This window comes from Gallinula chloropus, assembly GCF_964237585.1.
Source record: "Gallinula chloropus genome assembly, chromosome: 8".
Classification (NCBI taxonomy): domain Eukaryota; kingdom Metazoa; phylum Chordata; class Aves; order Gruiformes; family Rallidae; genus Gallinula; species Gallinula chloropus.
In genome coordinates this window covers 28,050,973-28,073,642 of record NC_140093.1, presented here as the reverse complement: position 1 = coordinate 28,073,642, position 22,670 = coordinate 28,050,973, and the positions used below count along the sequence as shown (strand labels likewise).

General features: G+C 58.8%; 3 protein-coding genes across 4 annotated transcripts; 2 read left to right on the top strand and 1 right to left on the bottom strand.

The window, feature by feature from the left end:
• Positions 1-2,572: 2,572 nt before the first annotated feature.
• NRROS (negative regulator of reactive oxygen species) lies at positions 2,573-4,882 on the top strand (the record flags this gene model as incomplete). Its single annotated transcript, XM_084267484.1, has 2 exons — positions 2,573-2,695; positions 2,915-4,882. The coding sequence occupies exons 1-2, from the start codon at positions 2,588-2,590 to the stop codon at positions 4,880-4,882; spliced, it is 2,076 nt and encodes a 691-aa protein (XP_084123610.1). The 5' UTR covers positions 2,573-2,587.
• Positions 4,883-10,527: 5,645 nt separating this feature from the next.
• On the bottom strand, positions 10,528-11,932 carry CEP19 (centrosomal protein 19). Of its 2 annotated transcripts, XM_084267220.1 has the most exons (3): positions 11,823-11,932; positions 11,541-11,727; positions 10,528-11,254 (listed from the first exon to the last, which is right to left on the bottom strand). In XM_084267220.1, the coding sequence occupies exons 2-3, from the start codon at positions 11,668-11,670 to the stop codon at positions 10,893-10,895; spliced, it is 492 nt and encodes a 163-aa protein (XP_084123346.1). In that variant the 5' UTR covers positions 11,671-11,727; positions 11,823-11,932; the 3' UTR covers positions 10,528-10,892. The 2 variants fall into 2 exon arrangements, with proteins under 2 accessions (XP_084123346.1, XP_084123345.1); XM_084267219.1 differs by having other exon boundaries at positions 11,541-11,907.
• A 543-nt stretch (positions 11,933-12,475) lies between these two features.
• On the top strand, positions 12,476-20,642 carry PIGX (phosphatidylinositol glycan anchor biosynthesis class X; the record flags this gene model as incomplete). Its single annotated transcript, XM_084267322.1, has 6 exons — positions 12,476-12,545; positions 13,750-13,813; positions 15,223-15,364; positions 16,971-17,184; positions 18,060-18,160; positions 19,412-20,642. 6 exons carry the CDS (start codon positions 12,476-12,478, stop codon positions 19,583-19,585), a joined length of 765 nt encoding a protein of 254 aa, XP_084123448.1. The 3' UTR covers positions 19,586-20,642.
• Between the last annotated feature and the right edge of the window lie 2,028 nt (positions 20,643-22,670).

The following is a 22,670-nucleotide window of genomic DNA, read 5'->3' as shown; positions in this document are numbered from 1 at the left end:
AATCCCTTCTCGATCACTCTGAACCCTTTCCCAGCTCGGTGCCTCCAGGCAAACTACATTTCCCCTCAGCAGCTGGATTTGCCGGGGATTTGGGGATGCACAAGGACCCAGGGAGAGGGGAGACATGGGCTGGGGAGATGGAGAGTGGGGGGGAGGTGGGGATGGGGCAGAAGAGGACCTCCCTGTTCATTTTTCCTTGGAGAGGTGGATTTCTGTCTGCCTGTGCCTTGGCAGTTGTGGGAGAAGCCGTTTGTGCTGACTTACTTTCACGGGGGGGCAGCATTCGGGAGGTCCCAGTATCCGGATGGGTCTGATTTGTGCCCTGGGTGCTGGGTGCAGCCCGAGAGACCCAAAGGTCTGTGGGCGGTGGGATCGGAGCATCCCAAATCTCACCAGGGTAGAGTGAGGGGCTGGGCACCGGCACCCCAAGGCATCCAGGGACATCTCAAGGTGTGGCTGGGGACATCTCAAGGTGTGGCTGGGGACATCTCAAGGTGTGTCTGTCTGGGGGCACGTTCACCCTCCGCTCGGGATGACATGGGGACAGCACCTTCCTTCCCAGCGGGAAGCGCATCTCTTGTCTCCCCCTGAAGCCCCTGTGCTGGGCACTGCAGGCAGGCAGGGGGCTTAGGGGGCACGGTGGGAATTGGTGCCACGCAGGGGGGGTGCCACCCAGCCACTGGCTTTCCTCCAGCCTCACGTGGCTCTGTGGGTGTGAAACACCCCTGGGTGAGCAGCTCAGCTGCCCGAAAGCCTTGCAGGGGTTCTGCTGCTGTGGGAGTTGGGGTGCCGAGCATGTCCCCAGGGCTGCTGGTCCCATGGAGAGCTGGGAGCTGTGTGACCCTCAGCAGGGGCTGGTTCCCCTGGCACACCCCTCCCAGTCCGCCCAGCCCCACGGTTCCTCCTTGCTGGGGAGCTGTTTGCGAGTGCATGACCCGGGTTGTGAGTGCTGAGATCAGTAAGCGAAGCGCCCGGCCGCGCTCTCTGCCTCCATGTGACTGCAGTTTCCGTTCGCTCCTTCCGCAAAGGCTAAATTAGTGCTAAGTGAGAAAGAGGGTGGGAGAGGAGCCCGGTGGGTCGCACCCCCCCTGGGCACCAGGAGCCCCCCCGGAGCGCAGCCGGAGGGGCCGCGGGCCGCAGGATGAGCTGCAGCGAGCCCCGCGCGCCGCCCCACGCGGTGAGTATCTGCCCCCCCAAAAACCTTCACCCGGGGAGAGGGAAGGGTGGGGGTGGAAACCGAAACCACTGGGGGTTTTTGGGGAGCCACCCTCACCCCACCGCCCTCACGCAGCCGTGCCTCGCTATTGCCCGCGCCGGCGAGAGCTGCGGCTCCCGTGGGCTGGTGCCGGGGCTGGCGTGCAGCGTGGGGAGCACCCCGGGCACTCTGAGACCTCTAAGCATGTGGGCTGCTCCGTGGGACTGTGGGCAGAGGTTTCCTGCCCACGCTGCTGCCTGCGCGCCCTGGCAGGGGCAGGCGCCCTCCCTGCAGCCCCGGGGGCCAGAGCGGGAGGTCAGAGGCTCTTCCCGTGTTGGGGGAGGCCGGCACTGGGTGGAGAAGAAAGGCTGAGCTGGGTGGAGGGAAGTGTGAGCTTCTGCAGAGGGGCTCAGGGCTGGCCAGAGCCAAAGTCTCGTCGTTTCCCCAGCCCCCCTTTTGCGGGTGCAGTGAGGCCCTGTGAGGGTCCCTCTGCTGCCACCGCGCCTGGGTGTGAGGCAGGGCTGGAGAGCGAGGGCTTGGGAGGACACAAGGGTCTGTGCCCCAGCTCCAGCCCGTGGGAGGGGGCTTCCTCTCCATCCCCACCAGGGTCACCAGTGCCGCTTCGGTAAGACGATGGCCTCCGTGCTTTTGGCTGTCCCAAGGAAGGAGACAGCCTAGTAAGTGTCTCTGCTCCCTCTGTGCTGCCAGGCTCTGCCTGCCCAGGCTGCCAAAAATAACCCACCATTTCTTCTTCAAGCCCCAGCAGTTATGAAAAGGCCGCTCGCCGAGGCCTGGCTGGGCCCTCGCTGCTCATTTGCCTGAGGTTCAGCTTTTCCCCTGATGCAAATGCCGTCTGCTCCGGTTCCACCACGTTAGCAGGGGGCACCTTGTGCTGGAGAGCCTCCTCCTGCCCAGCAGGACCTCTGGCAGGGGCAGGGGCTGGAGGGAGCTCAGCCGTGGCCCAGTCGGTGCCCCTTTGGCGCTGGGGAGGGGGACGTGAGCGCTGATGGGGGAGCCTCTCACGAGCAGCTGTGCGGCGGCGACGGGGCCCGCGCGGGGCCCGGCCTGTCGCAACCCATCCCACCTCTTCCCCTGGTGAGGAGCTGGGGCAGGCAGGCTTGTGCCAGGGCTCCTTGCTGGTTCTTTGTGGCCAGCTTGCCTTGGCCCAGGTCTTGTGGGACATGGTGGCCACTGCTGTGGCATTTTGGGAGCCCATCACTTCTTGGGTGCTCCTGGTGAGGGGCACCAGTGGGAGCTGCGCACCTGCCTGCGGGCAGCAGACCACCACCGCTCCGATGGGCTCCCTGGGAAGACCCTTCGAGATGAGTGGTCTGCAGCTTTGGACCTTCTCACCTCTGTCTGTGTCTTTGCAGGAGTGCTGCTGCTGCTGAGATGGAGGCCCCGCTCCCCGGTCTCTCCCTGCTTCTGGTCCTCCTGGCAGCGGGATGGGGAAGCGGGGCGGTTGCAGCCTGGGCAACATCTCCTGGCGGCTGCGAGCTCGTAAGTGTCTCTTGCAAACCCTCATCCTTCTGATTGCTTGGTCCTGCCCTGCAAAGCCCAGGAGAACTCCACATGGCCAGACCTTCCCTCTCCCAGCTACGGGTGCCAAGACCCTCACTGTGGAGCCACCGCCTCCATCCTCACTCTGCTCCCCAAACTCCTCCTGCCTCACCTCCCCCCCACGTCCCACCCCTCATGACATGATGCTTCTTGCTTTAGGTACACAGCACCATGGACTGCACCAGGAGGTGGTTGAGCTCCGTCCCAGGAAGTCTTCGAGGGGATACCGAGGAGCTGTTGCTTGATGAGAACACTATCCAGGTACTGGGAAACACCTCTCTGCTCTCGTACCACCAGCTGCGGCATCTCAGCTTGATCAAGAACCGTCTGGAGCTCATCGAGCCCGGCACCTTCCTCAGCAGCCAGGGCCTCCATGTGCTCTCCCTGGCAGACAATCTCCTCTTCACCAACTACTCGTTGACAGCAGCTGCTTTTTCTGTTCTGCCCGCCTTGAGGACGCTGGATCTGGCTGGGAACCGCCTCACTGAGGACATGGTGTCTGTTTTGGTCTGGAACCTGTCCTCCTTGGAGTCCTTGTCTGTGGCCAGAAACATTATCATGAGGCTGGACTCGTCCGTCTTCACGAACCTGACGCAGCTTTTGGAGCTGAACCTGGAGAAGAACTACATCTTTGAGATCGACCAAGCTTTTGAAGGGCTGCAGAAGCTGCAAAGGCTCAACATAGCTTACAACTACCTCCCCTGCGTGGTGGAGTTCGGCCTCACCCAGCTCAGGGTGCTCAACGTCAGCAACAACATCATCGAGTGGTTTCTGGCCCTGGAAAGCGATGACCTCTTTGAGCTGGAGGTGCTGGACCTGTCCCACAACCACCTTCTCTTCTTCCCCGTGCTGCCCAGGCAGAGCAAGCTGCACTCCCTGCTGCTGAGGGACAACGAGATGAGCTTCTACCAGCGCCTCCCCAACGGCACGTCCCTTGCAGACGTCACGGTGCAGTTCCTGCTCATCGACGGCAACACCACCAACATCACCACGGTCAGTCTCTGGGATGAGATCTGCCACAGCAACCTCTCCGCCCTGCGCCTCCTGGACATGAGCCAGAACCAGGTCTGGTACCTGCCGGAGGGATTGCTGTCCCAGATGCCCTCCCTGACCCACCTGAAGCTCAACCAGAACTGCCTGGAGACCTTTCACCTGTCAGAGGGGGGTCCCTTACCCATGCTGATGGAGCTGGACCTCAGCCAGAACCAGCTGGTGGAGCTGGGGGCGGAGGCGGGTTCTGGGGACGTCCTGCCCAACCTGCAGCTCTTCAACCTCAGCGCCAACAGGCTGCAGGTGCTCCCTCCTGGGGTGTTCACCTACACCAGGAAGATCGCTACCGTGGACCTCAGCCGCAATCGGGTTGACCTCTGTCCCCAGCCACCCGTCGCAGGCCAGGCGGAACGTGCCCCGTGCGTGGACATCAGGGGTGTGGAGACTTTGACTCATCTCTCCTTGGCCGGCTGTGGTCTGCGGGGCCTGAGCGGCCACCCCTTCCAGGGGACGTCGCTGATGCGCTTGGACCTCTCTGACAACCACCAGGCTCTGTCTGGAGACCTGGGGTGGCTGCAGGACCTGGCTCTGACGCTGCGGGAGCTGTCCCTGAGGAACACCAGCCTCTCCTCCGCGGCGCTGGACTTCTCCGCCTTTAACGCCCTGGTGCGCTTGGACCTGTCCGGGAACTCCCTGCCCGCCTTCCCCACCTCGCTGGGCCTCCTCAGGCTGCGCGGCCTGGACCTGCGGGACAACGGCCTCCCGGCCCTGCCGCCGGACGTGGCGCTGACACCGCTGGGCAGGAGCCTGCGGGAGCTCTACCTCAGCCGGAACCCCTACAACTGCTGCACGCTGGGCTGGTGGGACGCGCTGCGGGGCGCCCAGGGGCTGCGCATCCCCGACGGGCAGGAGGTGACCTGCAGCTTCGCCTCCCGCACGCTGAGCCCCGGGGCGCTGCCCGAGCCCGTCCTGTGGAGCTGCCGCTGGCAGACGGCTGACCTGGCGCTCCTCTACCTGGTGCTGGCCCTGCCCACCTGCCTGACCCTCCTGGTGGCCTTCGCCATCGTCTTCCTCACGCTCAAGCAAAAGCTGCTGAAAATGGTGAAAAGCCGGTGTGGGATGTCCAGCCCTTACTGACAGCTGAGGAAGAGGAGGAGGAGGAGGAGGAGGAGGAAGAGCTCAGGAAGGGTGAATGCGAGCGGGTTGGCGGGATTACAGGCGGTTATTGCTCCGAGGTGGGTGAGATGGAGACTTGCTGGCTGGAGGACCAGGGCATGCCAGGAGAGCTTCTGCTCCTGCTATGGATGCCCTAAGTGTGCTCAAACCATGTAGGGTCATGGCCAGTGATGGAGCCTGGGGCCGTGCTGGGCATTCCCAAGGGACACATCTTCAGCAGAAACCTTCAGCTGGTGTTGGTGAGAGCCAAGCAGATGGGACAGTGACCACCTTTGGCCAAGGAGGCAGAGACAGTGGCCCACTGCGAGCTGGTTTTTGCCCCCATTCAGGAAGTTCCTTCTATTTATTCATCCCCCACAGCCCACCTTCTGCTGCAAAACCTCCTCCAGCTCTGCAGCCAGGCTCCACGGATCACCCCAGGCTGGAGCAAGCATAGGCAGCGCTGGGTGTGCACCCCTGTGCGTGTGTTGATAAGACAGGCATGGTCAGCAGGGGCTGAGAAACAGGTTCTGGGGTGTCAACGCTTGGGCAGGTGGCGACTGTGGCTACCGGAGCCCGCTACACGTAGCCTGAGTCACGACGCTGTAAGATCCCAATGGAAAGGCTCCAGTATAAATTCTATCAATCAGCAGTCACATTTTCTCATCCGTTCATTCTCCTCCAGCAAGGGCTGGGTGAAGCAGATGTGAAGAGAAAGCCTTCCTCCCGATTGCACAAGGCCTGCTCTTGTGGGCTGGGGGGGGTTTTCCTCCAGCCAGCTCTGCCACCCCAGCAGTGCTACCTGGGGAAGTGCAGCTTTGCTCCTGGGGGCACTGGGAGGGAAATGGGAAGCGACGGTGGCTCGTGCCAAAAGCCCTGCTGAGAACCAGAGCAGCTGCTTCAGCGGGGTGTCTCCAGAAAAACCTGTTGTCTGGGGTTGATGGGAAGGTGGGGAAGCACAGTGGTGGTGCTGGAGTCTGCTTCCTTGGAGGTTTGTCCCTGCCCGGACCCAGCGGAGCTCAGCGGGGTCACGCGGGGTGCACTGGGGGCCCGAGCGCCGCAGCCAGCCCTGCTGTCCCTCAGCCTTGCACCCCGGGTTGTGTCCTGGGGGGTGCTGGAGGGGGGTGCCCGAGGCTGGCACGGGGCTGGGAGTGATGTTGGGGGCCAGGGCTGGCAGTGGGGCTGGCACAGCGGCCGTGTCCCCGGCACAGGGATGGGGTTGAGGACTGAGGTCACTGGTGAGCCCTGCATGGCCGGCTGTCCTGCTGGGCTGGAGGGAAGGCTGTAGGTTGGGCTGTGCTGGACCAGGCAGCAGCCCTGCCCTGGAAACCCAACTGTCAAATTCCCCTCAGAAAACAGCTTCTCTCTGGCCCTATTTAGACCAAAACAGCCCAAACCAAAGCAGGGCCCAGCTGGGGAATCCCTCAAGCTACTTCAGCTGTTCTGCCCGTAAGCTGCACGCCCAGGGGCCAGCGGTGACCTGGAAGCCCCTCCAGTGTCCTGCAGTGGGTCTGCATGGCCAGCAGGTACTGCAGCTGCGTTTTGGTGTCTCTCCACTGGCTGGGTGAGAGCACCCTGAGAGCACCCCATGCCCAGGGCCATTTCTGCCCCCACTGTGAGTGCTGGGTCCAGCCTCTGAGGGTGGATGTGTGCTCATCCTGCACTGCCACAGCCGCTGCTGCTTCTCCTTTCACCAGGGGATGTGGGGTGCACACGTAGGTGGGGACCAAGGTGGCCAGCACTGCGTGGGACAGGGATAAAAATTGGGTGTTGCTGCTCCTCTTGAGCCAATGTGGGGGATACCCAGTGCTCTGCCATCACAGGAGGGGGCAGCAGCTTTGCCTGGGCACGGGGGCACGGTGCCGGCACAGCTGAGGCTGACCCAGAGCTGGGACCTGCAAAGCAACACGATGAGCTCCCACTCTAAGAGGGGCTGGTGTCCTTACAGAGCTGCTGTTCATCATCATCTGTGCGAGGTCACGGAGAACAGGGGAGGTCCTCAGTGACCAGAGAAAGCCAAATGTCACACCCATCTCCAGTAATGGCCAAAGAGGCATCCTGGGGAGAAACAGGGCTGTCATCTCATGCTGGGAAAGCCATGGAGCACGTTTCATAGAATCATAGAATCAAAGAATGGTCTGGGTTGGAAGGGACCCCAAGGATCACAGAGCTCCAACCCCCCCTGCCACAGGCAGGGACACCAACCTCCAGGCCTGGAGCTACACAAGGCTGCCCAGGGCCCCATCCAACCTGGCCTTGGACACCCCCAGGGACGGGGAATCCACTACCTCTCTGGGCAGCCTGTTCCAGCCCCTCACCACTCTTTCTGTAAAAAACTTCCCCCTAATATCTAATGTAACCCTTCCCTCCTTTAGCTTTAGTCCATTCCCTCTTGTCCTGCCATTATCTGCTCTTTTAAAAAGTCGAATCCCCTCCTGCCTATGGGCTCCCTTCAGGGACTGGAAGGCTGCAATGAGGTCCCCCCACAGCCTTCTCTTCTCCAGGCTGAACAAGCCCAGTTCCCTCAGCCTCTCTCCATAGGGGAGCTGCTCCAGCCCTCTGATCATCCTTGTGGCTCCTCTGAACCCTCTCCAACAGTTCCACATCCTTCTTGTATTGAGGGCCCCAGATCTGGACACAGGACTCCAGCTGGGGCCTCACGAGGGCAGAGCAGAGAGGGACAATCACCTCCCTGTCCCTGCTGCCACCCCTCTGCTGATGGAGCCCAGGATGCCATTGGCCTCCTGAGCTGCCAGAGCCACTGCTGGCTCATGTCAAGCTTCTCATCCACCACAATCCCCAGGTCCTTCTCAGCAGGGCTGCTCTCCAGGAGCTCTTCTCCCAGTCTGTATCTGTGGCTGGGATTCTTCCGTCCCAACACCTGACACTTGGCAGTGTTGAACCTCATCAGGTTCCCCCTGGCCCATCTTTCCAGCCTGTCAAGATCCCTCTGGATGGCTCCTTTCCTTCTGGGGTGTCGACCACACCACTCAGCTGGGTGTCACCCACCCTCTGGAAGAGGGTGGCTGGGAGCAGCCTGCGTGGAGGATGGGCAAGTCCTGCCCGGCCGTGGCTGGGGTGGGGCGGCAAGGGGAGCGCAGTGGGCACCGCCGACCTCGCCAGCAAGGGCTTCACCTCCCACAAAGGTCCTTCATCCAGGTGTGGGCTGGGTGGCTGGGCAGCCAGAGAGGGTAAGAGTCGGTGGGATGGGCAAGAGAGGGGGTAGTGGCTGGCAGGACACGCTCTGCCTGAGGAGAAGACACCTCTGGCAGAGGTCTGAGCTGGGGTCTGTCCCGGTTGGTGTCTCTGTCCACAGTCTGGAGGAGACCATGGAATGCCTCCATGCCCAGCTCACAGATGAGCCTGAACTGGGAGGACTGGTTGCTACTGGGTAGGGCTGCCCTCCTAAAGACCAAGGGTGGGCTGGAGGAAGGGGCCAGAAGGAACCTGATGCTGCAGGGAGGCAACTACCCCCCTCAACTCCACACTTCACCCAGACCTCATCTGGTGAGGCTGGGCATGCCCAGGGCTGGGTGCCAGCTCCATCCTCAGAACCCCCCCAGGACCGAGCGGGGTGTGGGCTGGCCTGACCCCAGGGCAGGCTGGGTGTGGAGGAGAGGACCCTGTGGGTCCCCTCTCACCCGGGTGGGACATCTCTTCACGCTGTCAGCTGGCTGGAGCCAGAGGAAGGCCTGTCCTGGGTGTCTGCACACCCTTCCGTGGGGGGAAGAGCTGACATTTGGCAAATGAGGAATCAGCTTCTGTTTCCCTTTGGAACTGGAGTCCCTTGGACAAGCTCTGGGAGGGTTAATGTCCCAGGTGTTGTGGGAGACAGCTACAGGGAGCCTGTCTCCACGCACAGCTCCACGGTCTGATGCATGGCTGGTGCTCATCATCTGAGGGGAAGGGGCTTACGACCACCCAGAAGACCCCTTGAGACAGCGCTGCCTGTGCAACAGACCAGGAACTCCTGGGAACAACAACCCTCCAAGTCAAGAGGTGTTAACTACAGGCAGAGACCACACAAACAGCCACAAGCCTGAGGGGCCATGTGTGACCCCCCCCCACCAGCTGCACACAGAGACTAGCGCTGGGCCCGCGGGTGGGGAGCTCTCCTCGCCTCTCCTCCCATCTCCCCCTCTCCTCCCATCTCCCCCCTCTCCTCCCATCTCCCCCTTCTCCTCCCATCTCCCCCTCTCCTCCCATCTCCCCCTCTCCTTCCATCTCCCCCCTCTCCTCCCATCTCCCCCCTCTCCTCCCATCTCCCCCCTCTCCTCCCATCTCCCCCCTCTCCTCCCATCAGTCTCTGGGTTTGTTTTTTGGAACACAAGAGCAGTTGTCCCAGGCTGCTCTCCTCTGCAGTGCTGCTGAGTCGCTGAGGATGCTCTTCTGCTGGGGATCAGACACACTCTGGTTTGTTTAAAGCTCTGGAGGAATGGGTGTCACTCCTGGTCACTGCACAGAGAGTGGGACAGCTCCCCTCTCCTCCAGCCATGCACGGCACAGGGGCCCAACTGCTGCTTCCTTCACTGAACTGGCCCTACTGTTCCAGTGGGCAGGAGGAGACCTCCTCCAGTTCCCACCTTCTGCACTGCAATACAGAACCCCAGAGTCACAGGGTCACAGGGGTTGGAAGGGCCCTCCAGAGCCCATGGGGTCCAACCCCCTGCCAAAGCAGCTCCCTAGGACAGGGCACACAGGGCCGTGTCCAGACGGGGCTGGAATCTCTCCAGAGAAGGAGACTCCACACCCCCTGGGCAGCCTGTCCCAGGGCTCCCTCACCCTCACTGGGGAAAAGTTCTTCCCCATGTTGCTGTGGAACTCCCTGTGCTCCAACTTGCAGCCATTGCCCCTTGTCCTGTCCCCACAGACACTGAAAAGGGGCTGCCATTTCCCCCTGTGTCCCACCCTTCAGCTATTGATCCCCAGTGATCAGATCCCCTCTCAGGCTGCTTCTCTCCAGGCTGAACAGCCCCAGCTCACTCAGCCTTTCCTCACAGGGGAGATGCTCCAGGCCCTTCATCATCTCTGTCCCTCCTCTGGACTCTCTCCAGGAGATCCCTGGCTGTTTTATCCCAGGGAGCCCAGAACTGGACACAACACTCCAGGTGGGGCCTGACCAGGGCAGAGCAGAGGGGGAGGATCCCCTCCTGTGACCTGCTGGCCACACTCCTCTTGATGCCCCCAGGATCCCATTGTCTCTCTCAGCCCCCAGGGCACACTGCTGGCTCATGGCCACCCTGTCACACACCAGGACCCCCAGGTCCTTCTCCACAGAGCTCCTCTCCAGCATCCAATGACTTACTGATACGACTGACGGGTTTTAATTCACTCAGGGTTGCAGGAAGGAAAGAAACTGGCCTTGGAGGCTCTTTACAGCTCTTGCTTATCACCAGCAAAGAGCCTGTTGAGGCCACTTGGTGCTGGGGGGAGGGGGAGGAAGGCCCATCCCAGCCACAACCCTCACAAAAGCATCACCTGGAAGGACAGGGAAGCAAAACACTTCATCAGTTTGAAATCACTGTGGTTTCCAAAGTACCTTCAGGACTAATTAACTTGCTAGATTGCCTATTTCCTTAACACAAGGCTGGAGATTGAAGCATGGCTCAGGAAGTGTGAGGGTCATATATTCTCCAGGCAGTGTAGATTCATCCAGAAAGCCCAGTATCTGTCTGCCATGGGGATAAAGAAGCAGCACCCCTACCCAGGACAGCTTTAGGGTTACTGTCAAGCTGTAAATATTTAATGCTTGATTTTGAGCTGAGGGCTGAGCAGAGTCACAGCAAGGCAAGCTGGAGAGGGTCTGCAGCCAGAGCTGAATGAGAGAATAAGTAATTAAACAGCATGTAGGCAGCACTCCCACACAGGAAAGGACTAAAGCCACCCAGCTGCCTGGAATGGCTGTGGCACCACAGGTTCCCTGCAGCGCATGCTGAGGTCACTCAGACTGTGAGGTTCAGCCCTCACCCACCTAAAACACCTTTGTCCAAAGTCAGGTGTCTTCACCAGACTCCCCATCCCAGCCACAGGACTCCAGCTGCTCATCCTGTGGGAACTCAACCTCCAGGTCGTAGATGAAATCTGGGTCATCCTTCTTCTTCCTGTTCTTTTCGAAGAGCTCGTCCATGATGCTCTTCCTCTTGGCCAGCTCCTTGTCATCCAGTTTGTTCAGATCCTCCTCTGGGTCAATGGTCTCTTCCTGCTGGATCTTTTCCAAGCTCTCAGCCAGGCTCTCTCCACCCAGATGACCTCTCAGCAAACTGTAGAGCTTCTGCAGCTGGCGCAGGGAGACCCCTTCCAGGTAAGCCTTGTGCCGGGGGTTATTCTTCAGCTGCTCAGCAGCCAAGCCACAATCTGCAGAGAAAGAACTACAGCTGCAAGGAGACCTCTCCCCATAACCAGACTCTCTTCTCCCAAACCCTCATGTGTGAGACCTCCAGACCTAGCAGAGCCACTACTCAGGGTAAGACACTGTTCTCCTTGGGGGAGAGAGTGTCACCCTGCAAAAACCCCCTCTCTGCAAGCCCAGCACCCTGGTGAGGTGCTACCCAGCAGCTGCTAACAATGCTGTTACCAACTACCTGTTCCTCTCACTGGCTGTGGAGAGGACTTGGGGGATGCTGGAGGCAAGAGGCCCCACCTGAGAACTGGGAGAAGTTCCTGACGGGCATGATGCGCTGCCGAGTCTTGTCTGCAGCGTCGTCTTTGTAGATCAGGACGATGGATGGAGGCTGAAAGCAGATGCCACACTTCTTGGGGATGTAAGACATCACAGCCCTGCTGCTGCTGGCTCAGGCCTGGCCACGTTTAGCCAGTGTGGAAGCTCACTGAAAACCAGGGGGAGAGCAGAGGGAAAGAACGAGTGAGTTCCTCTCTTCTCCTGGCTCTCAAGAGAGAAGCCCCTTTCCGAAGGGTGACTGACCCTGCATGAGCCTTCACGGCCCTTCACCCAGCCACGGGGGCGGTGCTGAGACCCTCGGGGAGAAACACAAGCCTGAGAAGCGGCCACGGAAAAGAGGGGGAAGAGGCCTGGCACCTTCGGGTAATGCGAGCAGGGAGACCTCGGCTACCGGCCCCGAAAGGCTCGGGAACAGCCCCGGGCTGGGTCTTTGCCCCGCTGACAGCCGCCTGGCTGCGGCCCGGCCAGGCCCTCGGGATGCTGCGCTCCGAGGAGGAGCCCGCAGCGCTGCGGGAGAAGGGGAGCGGGGCTCGGGGTCGCCCTTCGCCTCCCCTCAGGCAGCGGCGGGAAGGCGCCTGCTCCGGGCGCCGGGCCCGGGCCGCGCCCCGGGAGCCCCCACGGGCTGGTTGCCATGGCTACGGCCGGGTCCTCCCGCCGCAGGCCCTCTCCGGGCTGCCCGTGCCGGCGCCTGAGGAACGCGGCGGCTGCTGGTAGGTTCCCGCTGCTGCGGATCCGTGCAGCGGGTCGGGGCGGCAGCGCGGCTGAAGCGCCGGGGTAACGCTTAGCGGCGCGTCCCGCCGGCGCCTCGGAGCGAGGGGCGGGCTGGCACGGTGCGGTCAGGCGGGCGCCGCCGCCGCCTATACCGGGAGCGGGGCGGCGCACGGCGCGGGCCCGCCATGGCGGGCGGCTGGCGGCGGCCTGGGGCGCTGCTCCGCGCCGGGCTGGCCGCGCTGCTCTGCGCCCTCCGTGAGTGCCGGCGCGGCCGCGGGCAGCAGCTCCCGGGGGGCAGCCGGGCCTGGGCGCGCGTCCCGCTGGGGGGAGCCGGGGGCGGGAGGGAGGCGCCGGGCCGGGCCGGGCGTCGGGCCTTCGCCCCGGGCGCGTTTACCCTGCCGGCGTGTGGAGCTGCCGGGGCTCTTCTGGGCCGGCCGCCCGCAGCCTGCCGGCGCTGCGCTTGGCCGGGGCCCGAAGCTGTCAGGGCCTGGTCGGTGTAGGGCCCTGCCCTGCCCTCCCCTCCCGGCTGCCACAGCCCGTTCAGCGGCGGAGGCAAACGGCAGCCCAGCCGCCTTCCCCGCTGCTCCTCAGCGAGAGGAGAGAGGCCAAAGAAGGGCCACGAAGATGATTAGGGGCCTGGAGCATCTCCCCTGTGAGGAAAGGCTGAGTGAGCTGGGGCTGTTCAGCCTGGAGAAGAGAAGACTAAGGGGGGACCTAATTAAAGTCTGTAATTATCTGAAGTATGGGATGCAGGGGGAATCAGCCAGCCCCTTTTCAGTGTCTGTGGGGACAGGACAAGGGGCAATGGCTGCAAGTTGGAGACCAGGGAGTTCCACACCAACATGGGGAAGAACTTTTCCCCAGTGAGGGTGAGGGAGCCCTGGGACAGGCTGCCCAGGGGGTGTGGAGTCTCCTTCTCTGGAGAGATTCCAGCCCCGTCTGGACACCGCCCTGTGTGCCCTGTCCTAGGGAGCTGCTTTGGCAGGGGGTTGGACCCCATGGGCACTGGAGGTCCCTTCCCACCCCTGTGATTCTATGAGAGGCAGCTCCAGCCCCTCCTGTGGTGCCCGGGTGGCTGGCGGGGCTCCGCTCAAGCAGGGGGGAGTTTCAGAGCCGAAAGGGAAATCCCGCAGCAGCAGGATACAGATGAAGAATGGCAGCCACACAGGGCTTGCTGCTAAAGCCTGGCTCTTCCAGGGGCTGGTGCAGGAGGGGGAGGTAAGGGATCGTGCCTGGAACGGGGGTTGCAGTGGGACAAGTGGGGATTGTAACAGAGTCCTGCTCTTGAAAGGTGCTTTACTGGAAAAGAAGGGGGATCTTTGGCTCTTCTGGTAGCAGCAGCTCGGTGTTCTGCTGTCCCAAACTGAAACAGCTTCCCCTTTGCTCACCAAGGCTGCCTGTCCCTCTGTGTGATAACAACATGTGCTGTTCTATCAACACTCTTCCTCTCTTACTGTAGATGTGCAGGCTGCTTGCCAGGGTGCTGCTGTCACACAGGATCTTCTCAAAGAGGGGTTTCACAGGTAAGTTCTCACCCTGGGGCTGCATCACAGTACCGTGCCGGGCAGTTTGGTACCTGAAGAAGCTTCCCTTCTAATTCAGGCAGGGCTGTACACTGAGCTTGCTGAGCTGTGGTCTGTAGGCATGGCTGGGCAGCAGGAATCCAGGCATGAACAATTATAAGCTGTAGCAGAGGAAGGACAGGAGGCCCATTTCAAAGATGAAGATCATTTATCAATGACATGGATGATGGAATTGAGTGCACCCTCTGCAAGTTTGGGGATGACACCAAGCTGAGTGGTGTGGTCGACACCCCAGAAGGGAAGGAGCCATCCAGAGGGATCTTGACAGGCTGGAAAGATGGGCCCTGGGGAACCTGATGAGGTTCAACACTGCCAAGTGTCAGGTGTTGCCCTTGGGATGGAAGAATCCCAGCCACAGATACAGACTGGGAGAAGAGCTCCTGGAGAGCAGCCCTGCTGAGAAGGACTTGGGGATTGTGGTGGATGAGAAGCTTGACATGAGCCAGCAGTGGCTCTTGCAGCTCGTAGGGCCAATGGTATCCTGGGCTCCATCAGCAGAGGGGTGGCAGCAGGGACAGGGAGGGGATTGTCCCTCTCTACTCTGCCCTCGTGAGGCCCCAGCTGGAGTCCTGTGTCCAGATCTGGGGCCCCCAATACAAGAAGGATGTGGAACTGTTGGAGAGGGTTCAGAGGAGCCACAAGGATGGTCAGAGGGCTGGAGCACCTGCCCTACAGAGAGAGGCTGAGGGAACTGGGCTTGTTCAGCCTGGAGAAGAGAAGGCTGTGGGGGGACCTCATTGCAGCCTTCCAGTCCCTGAAGGGAGCAGAGAAACAGGAGGGGAATCAACTTTTTAACAGAGCAGATAATGGCAGGACAAGGGGGATGGACTAAAGCTAAAGGAGGGAAGGTTTAGATGAGATATTAGGGGGAAGTTTTTTGCAGAGAGAGTGGTGAGGGGCTGGAACAGGCTGCCCAGAGAGGGGGTGAGTGCCCCGTCCCTGGGGGTGTTCAAGGCCAGGTTGGATGGGGCCCTGGGCAGCCTTGTGTAGCTCCAGGCCTGGAGGTTGGTGTCCCTGCCTGTGGCAGGGGGGTTGGAGCTCTGTGACCCTTGGGGTCCCTTCCAACCCAGACCATTCTATGATTCTATGATTCTATGATCTAGAAGGATGTTGGGAGTTTTGAGAAGTTAAAAAAGAAGTGGAACATCGTTTTGGTTGTGGATGCAGGGTCGGGGTGAGCTTCCTCACTGGAGAGGGATGGCATTGGCTTGGCAGGGAGCTGTTTGCTGAATTTGACACATGTGATATGTAAGAGCCGCGTCTCTGGGATGCAGTGGGTGTCTCCAGGGGGGTTGTGCCATGGTGTGAAGTGCAGGTATCAACATGTCACTGCTGTGCCTTGTCTGAAGGGACCTGCTGGTGAAGGTACAACTTGGCGTAGCAGAGGAAGATGTGGGAGGATGCAGAGTGGCAGCAAGAACTCATCTTCCACCAGGAATCTACGTGGATCCCGATGAGCTGGCATCGCTGCAGCAGCACAATTTAACACAGGTAACAACCCCAGAGCTAAACACTGGGCAGGTAACTCAGTGTATGCTCAGGAAGTTTTACCCTCAGGTGGTTACCGGGCTTGTTGAACCCACGGGATCAATCCTCTTCCTGGGAGGAGATGCTGGGTGGTGTCATCTGTGGGGCAGCTCATTGCATCCATCAGCCCCACTGGCATCACCTGGTGCGGGGTGTTGGGTGTTGCTGAGGGGAGACCTTCTCCCCACCTACAACTAACTGAAGGGAGGGTGTAGAGAGGTGAGTGATGGTCTGGTGAGGCTGCACCTCGAGTGCTGGGTCCAGTTCTGGGCTCCTCACCATCAGAAGGACATGGAGGTCCTGGAGTGAGTCCAGAGAAGGGCAACCAGGCTGGGGAAGGGGCTGGAGGGCAAATCCTCTGAGGAGTGGCTGAGGGAGCTGGGGGTGTTCAGCCTGGAGAAGAGGAGGCTGAGGGGAGACCTTCTCCCCACCTCCCCTGCCCTGCCAGGAGGGTGCAGAGAGGTGGGCGATGGTCTCTTCAGCCAGGGGACAGGAGATGGGACAAGGGGCAATGGGCTCAAGCTGCCCCAGGGCAGGGTCAGATCAGATGGGAGGGAAAAGTTCTTCCCTGGCAGAGTTGTCAGGGCCTGGCACAGGCTGCCCAGGGAGGGGCTGAGTCCCCACCCCTGGGTGTGTTTAACAGAGGGGAGATGAGGTGCTCAGGGATCTGGGTCAGCACAGGATGGGAATGGTTGGACTTGATGAGCTTAAAGGTCTTTTCCAACCTGGTGATGCTGTGTGCTGCTGCTGCTGTACCCATAGGTGTGTGTACCAGGGAGCCTCTGCTCAGCTGAGCAGCTACACTACGAGCTGTTGGGGCTGGAAAGGTGGAAGGTTGGCGCCTGCGCGGCGGCGGCGGTGGCTCTGTGCCATGTGCGGTGTATCTCAGCCGCGGAGCTTCACAGCTGTGCTGACACCGCGGCTTTACTACTGCTTTCCAGTGCTTTGCGTTTTGGTGGGAGATGTGCTCAGGCTGTGGCTGTGAGGAGATCTTCTTAGGCACTTAATTTTGGGTAGAATACATGGAAATGAAGACTCTGGGCCACTCGTGGTGCTGGGACGCTTGCGATGGCCGGCGCGGCCTTGCTTACACGCAGCACGAAGCTCATGCCCGTTGGGTTTGGCTGTGGCATGGCCATACTGTGACCTTCACACCGGAGCAGGACTCATGAGAGGAAAACTTACAAAGTTATTTTGGAACAACTTAAGAATTCCCAGCCTGATCACAGAGTCACAGAATCACAGGGGTGGGAAGGGCTCTCCAGAGCCCATGGGGTCCAGCCCCCTGCCAAAGCAGCACCCTAGGACAGGGCACACAGGGTGGTGTCCAGACAGGGCTGGAATCTCTCCAGAGAAGGAGACTCCACACCCCCTGGGCAGCCTGTCCCAGGGCTCTGTTGTTCCTGAGCTGGGCCCAGAGTGAGGAAACCAGACAATGGAATGAGGAGAACAGCGTTCCCTTCGGATGCTGCAGTGGGTTTCCCTTAAATCCCAGTCATGCACACAACCTTCATCCATATGAATCCCACTGATGCTGATCACAGCCACATCTCTCTCTCTCTGCTCACAGGCACTGCTAATTCCTGATGCTGTTGATGTGGAGGCTCCTGAGTACTCAGCCACAGCCCTTCTTGTTCTCCTGTACATGGAACCTGACCCTGGGTGCTCTCGCTGCTTCAGCGCGGTGTTGCCCGTCCACGGGCGATACCACCGGCCGGCAGAGGACAGTGAGGAAGCCTTGGTTGTTCTGAAGAGCCCAGAAGTACTGGCCTGCTGCTGTGACAGTGAGCTTCTCCTTACATGTCCTTTTGGGGGGGAGAGGAATCGCTGTGGGCAATTCAGAGCTGGGAATCTGGCTGGAGAGGGAGCTCTCAACAGAAGCCACGTGTGGTGTATTTAATAGGCACTGCCTGGTAGTTAATGGAACCTTCTGGTGGTTTCTAATGTGGAAAGTTGTGTGCCTGAAGGTTAGAGAGGGTGGGGTCTCAGCCTCCTGTGGAACACAAGCCTCACATCTGCTGACTATGGAGATGTTCAGTTATAGGAACAGTGAAATCCTCTGGGGTTTGCTACTGATTGGGCTTCCTTTCACGAAATCTTTCTTGCTAGCTAAGTCAGATGTGCTAAGGATTCTCAGCTCCTTTGTCCTCACTTGCACATTGTGTGAGCCATGATTTTCTGGGAGAAACTTAGGGGAAGGGAATGAGTTAAAAAAGGGGTGTGAAATATTCCTGTTCTGCCACATTGACCACTTATGAGCAGGAAAGCATATTTATTGCTAACATGAAAGCATCTGAAGTATTGGAGGGGAGTTCTGGCAGCTGCCAGCAGGAGGCTGACAAGGAGAAATGGAAGCATGACCTCTGCTTTGTGGGGAAGAGAGGTGATAGCTGTATGGCAGAAGCTGAGGGGGTCGACAGGCTGGTGATGAATTCTTTGTCCTCTTGAGGACAGAAGGGCCATGGTACCACAGAGGTGAGAGCCTTCCTTGGGTACCCACTCTGTCAGGAAGGGAAGAGTTTCAAGGCTCACAAAAAGGGACTGCCCAGCACTGCTGTGGCCATGTAGGTGCAGAAAAGAGGCCCCATTTGGAAAAGTCTTGCAGGCTGTGCTGCTTTACCCTGTCTGGATCCTGCTGATGGGTTAACATCTTCTGCAGCCCACCTGAGAGCAGAGTGCTGGAAGCCTGCTGAAGTGGAAGCTCCCTGCCCAGGCAGTGCCAGCGGCGCCTGTCAGTGGTACCGTGTAACACAGGAACCTGTGAGTTCACCTTCCTGCTGGGAGTTCTTGGTTCTCCTTTAACAGCCACTGCCTTTTCCTCCTCTGCTTAGAGACTTCCACAGTGCAGGAACTAATCAGTCAGAGACTACTTCTGTGAGTCCTCATTAGAGAGGCTCCCTTCCTCCTCTCCAGGTGTCCTCCTGCCAGGCCCTTTTGACATGCTTGTAGTCACTCTCTGCTCTTCCAGTCCTTGATGCCAGCTGTTCCCCTCACCTTTTCTTTTTTCCTTCATAGTTTCCTTGAAATTCTAAGATATAATTGGTGCTGGTCAAATTAAGAAAAGTCTTTACAATGTAGGTGCTTCAGAGGAAAGCTATCTTGTGATCTAATTAAAGGATGTGTGAAACCCCAAAGATTGAAGGAATAACACCTTACACAAGTAGCCTTTGGTAGTGGTGTGGGTTGGTATCTGAATGGCTGAGTATCTACACAGAGGTGAAGTTCCTTTATTTTGTGTTCAAAACCAAAGAAAGTTGGATCCTTACTGTGGCCTTTGATACTCAAAAGTGTTGCAGCAGTGCAGAGATTCAGAAATAAGGCCCATTTGTCTCAGAACAGAACAGTTAGGTTGGTAACATGCATGTTTTTCTATATTTAAGACACCTGCAGCTCTTGGCTAAAAACATTTTGGAGCTTTCCTTTCCAAATCCTTGTTCACCTTGGGGGAATCTGACTTCTCAGTGGTCTGTGAAAAGCTCATTCCAAGAGCTCCTCTCTTCCATGCTGCATTATGTACACATCCCCAGCAGCAAACCTATTGTGAGAACAGAGATACAGAGGACAGAAATGACCACAGAATCACAGGGGGTGGGAAGGGCCCTCCAGAGCCCATGGGGTCCAACCCCCTGCCAAAGCAGCTCCCTAGGACAGGGCACACAGGGCGGTGTCCAGACGGGGCTGGAATCTCTCCAGAGAAGGAGACTCCACACCCCCTGGGCAGCCTGTCCCAGGGCTCCCTCACCCTCACTGGGGAAAAGTTCTTCCCCATGTTGGTGTGGAACTCCCTGTGCTCCAACTTGAGGCCATGGCCCCTTGTCCTGTCCCCTGAGAAGGGGCTGGGCTGTGTGAAGTGGTAGCAGATCCATGTACTGCGAGAAGGACGGGTGCTCCGTTTGCAGTACCTGTGATGTCCCACCTCAGCTCTGCCTTTGACTCCCAGAGGAAGCCTTAGCTGCAGTGAGGCAGAGATAGCTTGTGAAAGGTGTATAATCCATTTGTTTTTCTTTGTAGACATACCAGGACTCGATTCTGCAAGTTCCAGTGGGGCTGAGGCAGCACAGTGCCTCAGTGTGTGCCCTGACTCTCCTCAGCACGGCGCTCTGCTCCGGCCTGATTCTCCTTGCCCTGTGCAAACATGGACACTTCTCAGTACCACCTCAGGGTGAGGAAGTGCAGAGTGACTGACCTCCATCCAGCAAAACTCACCCAGTGACACAGCAGCTTCCTAAAGGAATCCTCCTCTGCTGTTAGCTGTGGCCTGCTGATGCACCAGGGTCCTGTAACGGGTAATAGTGCCCTTGGCTGAGCTCTTAGAAGCACCTTTAGCACACCAGAAGACTGTTGCAGTGTGCTGTCAGTAGGTGAATCCCAGCCTGGTCTGGGTTGGGAGGGACCCCAAGGATCACAGAGCTCCAACCCCCTGCCACAGGCAGGGCCACCAACCTCCAGGCCTGGAACTACACAAGGTTGCCCAGGGCCCCATCCAACCTGGCCTTGAACACCACCAGGGATGGGGCACCCACCCCCTCTCTGGGCAGCCTGTTCCAGCCCCTCACCACTCTTTCTGGAAAGAACTTCCCCCTAATATCCAATTTAAACCTTCCTTCCTCCAGCTTTAATCCATCCTCCTTGTCCTGCCATTATCTCCCCTCTTAAAAAGCTGATTCCCCTCCTGTTCCTCTGCTCCCTTCAGGGACTGGGAGGCTGCAATGAGGTCCCCCCACAGCCTTCTCTTCTCCAGGCTGAACAAGCCCAGCTCCCTCAGCCTTTCTCCATAGGGGAGCTGCTCCAGCCCTCTGAGCATCTTCGTGGCTCCTCTGACCCCTCTCCAACAGCCCCACATCTTTCTCGTGCTGGGCCCCATCTCTGGACACAGGACTCCAGCTGGGGCCTCATGAGGGCAGAGCAGAGAGGGACAATCCCCTCCCTGTCCCTGCTGCCACCCCTCTGCTGATGGAGCCCAGGATGCCATTGGCTTCCTGAGCTGCCAGAGCCACTGCTGGCTCAGTGAAGCAGGTGGAGGGGAGGCAAAGTGCTGCAGACAGCCCTAAGGACTGGCACAGGCGATGAGGCGATGGACACAAGCAGAGTCTTGCTCCTCTCCTCCTGGCCCAGAGGCTGCTTTGACTCCAGCACTGCCTCTTGCAGAGCTGTTTGTATTGTGTTCATACTGACTGCCTCAGCCGTTGGCTATTATGGGTATGAAAGGCATAACTGAGTCATTAAAGTCTCTGCATTTTAAGCTTGTTCTCTGGCTGGGTTATGCATGAATTTGTGAAGAGACATTCTGTGCTTAACCTGGGTTGGGAGAAGGTTTAAATAATCTCTCCTGCTCTGGTAACTGGGAGGGATTAGCTGCTCTTGGTCAATTTAGAGTTGAAAGGGTTTGGAAGAAGTTTCACCCTATTTCAGAAGTGGAAAGAGTAACCCTTGGAAGGTGAAAGCTGCTGAAAAGATGCTAACTAGAAGCAAATACTTAGAAGACTTGCTTTCAGCCATCAGCACAGGTGATGGATACAAGGAAACAAGAGGAAATTACCTCATGGAAAGCCTGAGTTGCTCTGCATTGGCCGAAGGGCTTGGCTGCCAGTTGTCAGTAGGTGGCATAGTGAGCGTGCAGTAACTCCTGGGCACTGAGAAAACAGGGTTTACTCCTTAGAAGCTTGGAGTCAGTGAAGGCAGGTGCTTTGGGGGAGTGCCTGTGAGGGGGGTGAATGGCAATTCTGCTTTTCAAATTCTCTCCTTGAGGGTTCTGTGCTCAGCCCAGGCCTCTCCTCAGCCTTCTGTGGCCGCCCAGCCTCAGCACCCCTCGGGCATCGTTCTGCTCCTGGCAGTCAGCAGAGAGCTCGTCTTGTGACTTCGCCCACCACAGGTCAGCAAGGGCTGGGACACTGGGCTCTTGTTCTCCCTGGACTGTGCTGAATGATGATGATGATGATGGCAGTACCACTGCTTCATCCACTGCCTCAGAGGGGTCACGCACCGCGGCCGCTGCGAGGGGAGGCAGGAATCATCGCAGAGGGACCAGGCAGCCTGTGCAACCAGCTCAGCACAGCAGCAGGGCTGCTCACCAGCACTGGATCGCTTGTGTCCAAGTGGGATTTTTCATTCCCAGAGTTGAGTTTGCTCTCCTGCTCTCTCTTTCCCACACAGCTGAGTACTGCTGCGGCCTGACCCTTGGGATGGCGACACCCCAGGTGGGCACTCAGCTCTGGCTGAGTCCTTTATCAGCACTCACAGGTGGTTGCTTTTGGTTTCTTTATTCATGTGAGATAATGGCAGTTGGAAATCACAGGTTGAATTCCTAAGCTGGCTGCTGTCACAGCCTGGGGAAAAGGAAGAGGGAATGTCCTTCGGACAAATGAGACGGTACCTAAGTGGGTGATGTGGAAATCTGTGCAAGTAAGGATGTGGGAATGGGAACCCACTGTGCAGGTAAGATGCTGCAGGAGAAACTGAGGCAGGAGGGGCTTGAGTTACAGGGGGCTTAGCCCTGTCTGCACTAAAATAGTTGACTTGGGAACAGCATCAGACCAATCGGTTTGGCCATCCCATGGCTGAGAGAGACAGTGGGATCCTGGGGGCATCAGGAGGAGTGTGGCCAGCAGGTCACAGGAGGGGATCCTCCCCCTCTGCTCTGCCCTGGTCAGGCCCCACCTGGGGTGTTGTGTCCAGTTCTGGGCTCCCTGGGATCAGACAGGGATCTCCTGGAGAGAGTCCAGAGGAGGGACAGAGATGCTGAAGGGCCTGGAGCACCTCCCCTGTGAGGAAAGGCTGAGTGAGCTGGGGCTGTTCAGCCTGGAGAGAAGAAGACTAAGAGGGGACCTAATTAAAGTTTATAATTATCTGAAGCAGGGGATGCAGGGGGAATCAGCCAGCCCCTTTTCAGTGTCTGTGGGGACAGGACAAGGGCCAGTGGCCTCAAGTTGGAGCCCAGGGAGTTCCACACCAACATGGGGAAGAACTTTTCCCCAGTGAGGGTGAGGGAGCCCTGGGACAGGCTGCCCAGGGGCTGTGGAGTCTCCTTCTCTGGAGAGATTCCATCCCCATCTGGACACGGCCCTGTGTGACCTGTCCTAGGGAGCTGCTTTGGCAGGGGGCTGGACCCCATGGGCTCTGGAGGTCCCTTCCAACCCCTACAATTCTATGATTCTATGGCTCACTACGTGTATCTAAAATTCAATTGGATCCCACTGATAAGCTTTTCTGCTGAACTTGAATAATACCAACTGTGGGAGGAGTCACAGGACTTCTCAGTGGATGTTTTTTG

Excerpts from the sequence above, each read along its gene's own strand:
- CEP19 (XM_084267220.1), bottom strand. The coding sequence starts at position 11,670 with ATGTCTTACATCCCCAAGAAGTGTGGCATCTGCTTTCAGCCTCCATCC. Across the intron at positions 11,255-11,540 it reads GAACTTCTCCCAGTTCTCAG|ATTGTGGCTTGGCTGCTGAG; the intron begins GTGGGGCCTCTT and ends CTTTCTCTGCAG.